Here is a 5,827-nt window from a genome sequence, read left to right on the forward strand (position 1 = left end):
CCACACAGAGCATGCTGGAACCTAAGTGAACCTGGTGTTAAGTTCCCCGTTTAGTCCTTTTACAGTAATTCATGTGCAAATTGAAGGTGAAAACAACACTTGAACACACACAGGAATGGAGACAGGAAATAAAGGCTGGAAGATTGGAGACACAGGATTTTTTAATGATATAAAAGAACCATAAAGGCTCTTAGTTCTGTGTAGGCTCTCGTTATCTCTTTGCTCGGCCCCTCTAGTCTCGTGACACAACTGCCCCCCTCCTCCAGTACGTGGCGCGCATGCGCCAGCTAGAGACACGCCTCTTCTTTTTGCAAGCCATGTGGTTGTCGTTGATAAATAAAGGTATTTGCTGAATTTTTCACACTGTTATACTTTTGAATTTTGCATACAAAACGCCGACTCTTCGCACAGTCGTTGCAGCCACAATGTCAGCGGGCGTTGCGAACCTCCAGGCGCAGGTGGAGTCGGTGCTCGGAGCGCTGGTCAAAGCCGCCACGGTGGAGTTAACCAAACTGTTCGAGAGCCGATACCGAGCATCGGCGTGGGATGTGGATGTGGGCCGCGCTGAGGACAAAGGGCAAAGTGCCGGACTGGATTGTTTGTTTACTGGGGACACAACACGCAGCATCGGTGTGCAAGTGGACGAGGACGTTTGTCCGCCGTTTGAGCTTTCTGGTGGGTCTCTTTTGCGCTTTAACTCCCGTGACTTCCTGTTTACGTCCACGGCTCGGCTGCAGGGACAGATGCACGAGGAGAGTGCACACTGATTGCTTTAACTGCACAGCAAATTCCGCATAATGGTCACTTTGTCCGCAACCAGTGCACATGTAGCGTTGTGCTTTTATGTATGTTTAGTTCTTGCACACGCTTTGTTCATCTGAAACTGTTGCACTGAACTCCTGTAGGGTGTGTTTCCCATTGCAAACCCAGAGGAATGCGTGTGTGCTTCTGCTTTAACCCCTCCCCCCTCCCTCTTCTCCACAGGCCCCCCTGTCCTTTCAGATGGAGATTGTTTGAGTGAGTGCAGCGTGGAGGAGGTGGAGGGGAGTCTCGTCCCATCAGAAATCCTCCCTGCTGATGTTAATGGCCAAGTTGACCCTGAGGGGTCGCCTCTGAAGGAACAGGTCAGTGAGGGTTTACGGAGGAGCTATTAACCTGTGGCATGGGGGGCTATAAAAGTGCATTTTTGTCATATTTGTTTTTTATAATGGCTTGTGTTTCCCCCAAAGGTTGGGCTCAGTTGTTCCTGTAACATCCAGTGTGCTGAAGACACGCACATTTGTAATGTTTCTTCTTTCAACAGGTGGTGACGGAGACTGTAGATAGGGTGGAGTCGAGCAGGTGTGAAGCAGAGTCTCCAGCTGATAGGGAACCTCAAACAGAGGTCGTTTTGCATGGTAAGGAAAAGCACCGGGACACTGAGTTGAAATCCAAGGTTATAACGCGCTGATAAACGGGTACAAATTATGCAAACAGATTTTTTTTCTCTCGTGTGGAGCATTTCAATTACTGTGCACACACGAACAAGTAGTGCAACACACAGGAAATCAGTTTGGATCACACAAAGCACGTTCAATTTTACCAGTGGGAGTTGCAGATGAGAAAAGGGATGTGAGACATGTTTGATTGATTGATGCAAATCATCCGAATTATATTTTTGTTACGCTTTTTCCTGAAATGCATTTTGTTGTTAATGAAAAACATAAATGCAACATATACCCGTCATGAACCGGCAAGTGTCGCAAGGCATCCTGGGTTAGGCATAAGCACTTCAGAAAAGGGAAGTATGGATAAACTGTACACACACACACACAAGTGTCACAAATGGGTCCCACTTAAAGGCCCCATCAGTGAAAAGTCTCTATACGCACACCTAGTGGCAAACAAACTAGTGTCTCCCTCCACAAATCCGGAGGTTTGTCGAAATTAAATTCTACAACTGAGATTTTTCTTATAAATATCTAACGTAGTACTCATTAGGGATACTGCGCATCCTACTCATCTACCCAACCTTTCCACACGTCCGTAATAAGTAAGCACATCTCCACCGCAGAGTAAGTGCCGTGAAGTGAAGCCACACCGCTGGAGCTTACAGTGAAAGTGTGCAATTGTGATAAAAGCTGATGGCAGTCTGGTAGATAGCAACAGGTGACAAGACGAGGTACGGTGAAGAAATCGCTGGACTGCGATGCTGACATCTCAACGCTCGAGAGAGAATACATCAAAGGTTGTGGCAGCGATGCCACACCTCAACTTATTCAAAAGCTGTTACTTTAACAGATAGACAAAGCCAGCAGTGATGCATGTCTCAAAGGGAGTTATTGTATTGTAACTGTAAAGGATGGTTGGAATGTACAATATAATAAAAAATGCCTCTTGGTGTTTTTCAGTCTCTGCAGAGACATGGACATTGAGACACGGGTCCAAGCAAAGCTCTCCGGCTAAACAGAAGCCTCTCGTGATCCAACCAGACACACGCAATATCATTTCTGGGGAGACAATTAAGTTTGTCTGCCCGTTGATCCTCAAGCCAGAGTCTCCAGGCCCTAAACCGGACCATTCAGAGAAGCCCGTTGAAACCGAGCCTCAGCAGGTCTGCGTCAGCACCGCCAAGGGCACCGCCTACAGTCCGTCCCCGTCTGATGGGGCGGTGACTCCTGCTCCGGTTGCGGTCTGGGAACGGATCCACACGCCAAAGGAGACGAAGACCAACCTCCACATGAAACGGAAACTGACTTCTCCCGACCAAAAGCTGACGCGTCCCTGTGCGGTGCAGCTGGTCGACGTGCTCACGGTGCCTGAGTCAGAGATGAGGCTTCAGGACTGTGCTGCTAAGGGTCCTGGTTGGCCTCTGCCCAAAGACCTCCGGCGCCACCAAGGTCTTCACACCGGCCACCGCCTCTGCTGCTTCACCCCCTGTGACAACGGCGTCTGGCGGCTTCAGAAGGTGGTCGCCCACTCCCGCGAAGGATACCCGTGCAGCGTCTGCGGGAAGACGTTCAAGCGGAGGAAGATTCTCCGGCGGCACGAGCGCTTTCACACTGGAGAAAGGCCGTACCCGTGCTCGTCGTGCTCCAAGTCGTTCGCGCTGAGGAAGAGCCTCCGCCGCCACCTGAGGTTCCACACGGGCCAGAGGCCGCACACCTGCACGAAGTGCGGCAAGAGCTTCCGTCTGCGGGAAAATCTGAAAGCGCACCTGAGGTTCCACACTGGGGAGAAGCCTTTCAACTGCGCCATTTGTGGCAAGATGTTCAGGATCACAAGGAATCTGGAGAAACACAAAGAGAGCCCGTGTGGATTCTTTGTTCCTTCATTCAGGACAATCGCAGGCTTGTAGCAGTGGAATAACAGTCGCCAGTAGATGGTTGTGGTGGTTGCACCACTTTCTACCTCAGACTGAAAACACTGTATTGCTGTCATGACTTTCATGTAACGTTACGATTATTTTTTTGAAGTTATAGCTATGAAAGAAAAAGAGCCCCTGATCCAGATTGATTCCAGAAATGTTCTATTTTAATGACCAATAAGAGGGGATTTTGTGTGATGGGGGCTTTTTTTTGGAAGCTTATACAACTGATGGTCTTATTTGTCATAGTTTATTATTCCTTGCCATGTGTTTGCCTCTTGTGATTGTGGACCAATGTTTGCGGAACAGTGTGCAAGGGTTGTTCAACTACGTCTGCAAAGAATTCCCTCCACCGAGCAGGTTTACCACAGATGTGATCAAGTACCGGTTGGGACAGTTTGTTTGGGCAAACCCTCACCTGCCAACCCTTCTGTGTCATGTTTTTTGTTTTATGTCTATTGTCTTTTTACATTATGCCTTTTTGACTTTACACCCACGGCTCTTTTAAAAAAGCGTTTGTTTGTATTCATGCTATGGTTACTGAATGTATGTAGACTTCTTTCCTTTCATAACCGAGATGTCAAAGACTGGTTGTAATGTTAAAACTCTTTGGAATGACACACATGCACATATGGCCAAATTAATTTCATCTTATGAACTCGTTTGTTTTTCACTGTTTTTTAAAGGTTTTTATATTCCTGAATACATGTCTCTTATCAAATTGTAAAACGTATTTTACTAGATAATGGTTTCTCATGTATTATTAAAAAATATTTTTTGTGGCACATAGATAGTTATTTTGTTTCCTCATATATATGTATATATATATATATGTATATATATATATATATGTATATATATATATATATATGTATACGTATATATATATATGTATATGTATATATATATATGTATATATATATACATATGTGTATATATATATATGTGTGTGTATATATATATATATATGTGTATATATATATATATACATATATATATACATGTATATATATATATATATGTATATATATATATATATGTATATATATATATATATGTATATATATATATGTATATATATATATATATGTATAAAACCATAACTTGTTTTTTAATCTGCACATAAAACACCTGATGGTACGAATAAAGTGCCCGTTTCAATGTCCACTTGTGTTAATAACATGGCAGCTCAATTACTGTTTTAGCCGATTTGTTTACCTTCTTTTTTCCCATAATAGTGTCATGGTTGCCTTAGCACAAATGAGTCGGAGGTGCTATTCACAGGTTTTCATATTTGGTGACTCTTAACGGGTGAGAATCTCTAGGATATCTCAATGTGAGTATACGGGCTCACCATCCACACTCCGGTGGATGGTGAGCTGACAATGCGGTTTGTTGATTTTTTTGTACAGCACGTCAATATGCAATAGAAGTTTGTACAGTGCATCATTATGCAAAAATAATTGGGTTTTTCAGGAGTCTGGCATGCTCTGTATGTTGTGAAGTGTCCAGAGGTAATGGATGTTAATGGGCATGTGTGTGTTTTTTTTGACAATGACAGTACTTTGTGTCTGGCTTCATATCCACTGCAACCAGTCTTCAGGACTAACTGTTATAAGCTGATGGCTTCGAAAGTGACTGGATATACAGCATCTGTGTGTGGTAATAAAGTTCTCATTTTCCAAAATCGTGGCGTTAAAAAGAGTTGCAGTGTCTGTGTCACCCAAACATCCAGCCCAGTGTATGGAGCCGTTATCGTGACTATGCGTTTGGATCCCAGAAGATGCACAGGAGTAGCTGGCTTAAAAAGACATGGAGTAAATGATTTAATAGCAAATCTGAGGCAGCAAAGCAACCAGAGAGCTGCGGCATCCCACGGGAAATGGTCTAAACCTTTGTTACAACTCATGTCCTCAGTCAGACATGACCTTTTTTATTGTCTTCTCCCTTTTAACATGTTTTTTTCCTCCCACTGAGTTCATCCAAAGTTCAATATTTCAAAATATAATATATCCAAATGCATAAATGCTTTAAGTAGGTTTCATCATGATAAGGTTATACATTCTATGATAATTACTCTGTACCACATAGAAGCAAGCAAATCACATCTATACGGTCCTGACAAGGCTCTCTTTAATATTGTTGATTCAAATGTTGGTTTAACAACAACAAGAAAAAACAAGTAAGAGAAGGCTCTGTCATCTTGAACGTCACTATGTGAAAAACATGAATGCAAGAAGCTTTCGCAGTTGAGAGCCACACGCACACAGCCGTCAGTCATTCCCTCTGAAAGCACTGCTAAATTCATTTGTAGGAAAACACGTCTTCCTGTAAATCCTATAAATCTAAACAAACAAAGTTATAGTGGTGCCACGGTGCCTCAACAAGGAGTTAACTCCATTAATCATGAGGCTCACTTCCAAAATGAGAAGTCTGTCCGCCATGCCAATGAGTTCAATGTTTAACTTGTTTAGGAAGCAA

General features: G+C 43.6%; 1 protein-coding gene across 1 annotated transcript; it reads left to right on the forward strand.

The window, feature by feature from the left end:
- The first annotated feature begins 361 nt into the window (after positions 1–361).
- LOC306789576 (uncharacterized protein) lies at positions 362–4,145 on the forward strand. The gene is made up of 4 exons (XM_079285590.1): positions 362–675; positions 985–1,124; positions 1,304–1,397; positions 2,391–4,145. The coding sequence occupies exons 1-4, from the start codon at positions 426–428 to the stop codon at positions 3,335–3,337; spliced, it is 1,431 nt and encodes a 476-aa protein (XP_079141716.1). The 5' UTR covers positions 362–425; the 3' UTR covers positions 3,338–4,145.
- Positions 4,146–5,827: the final 1,682 nt, after the last annotated feature.

This window comes from Melanostigma gelatinosum (assembly GCF_949748355.1).
Source record: "Melanostigma gelatinosum genome assembly, chromosome: 15".
NCBI classification, from domain to species: domain Eukaryota; kingdom Metazoa; phylum Chordata; class Actinopteri; order Perciformes; family Zoarcidae; genus Melanostigma; species Melanostigma gelatinosum.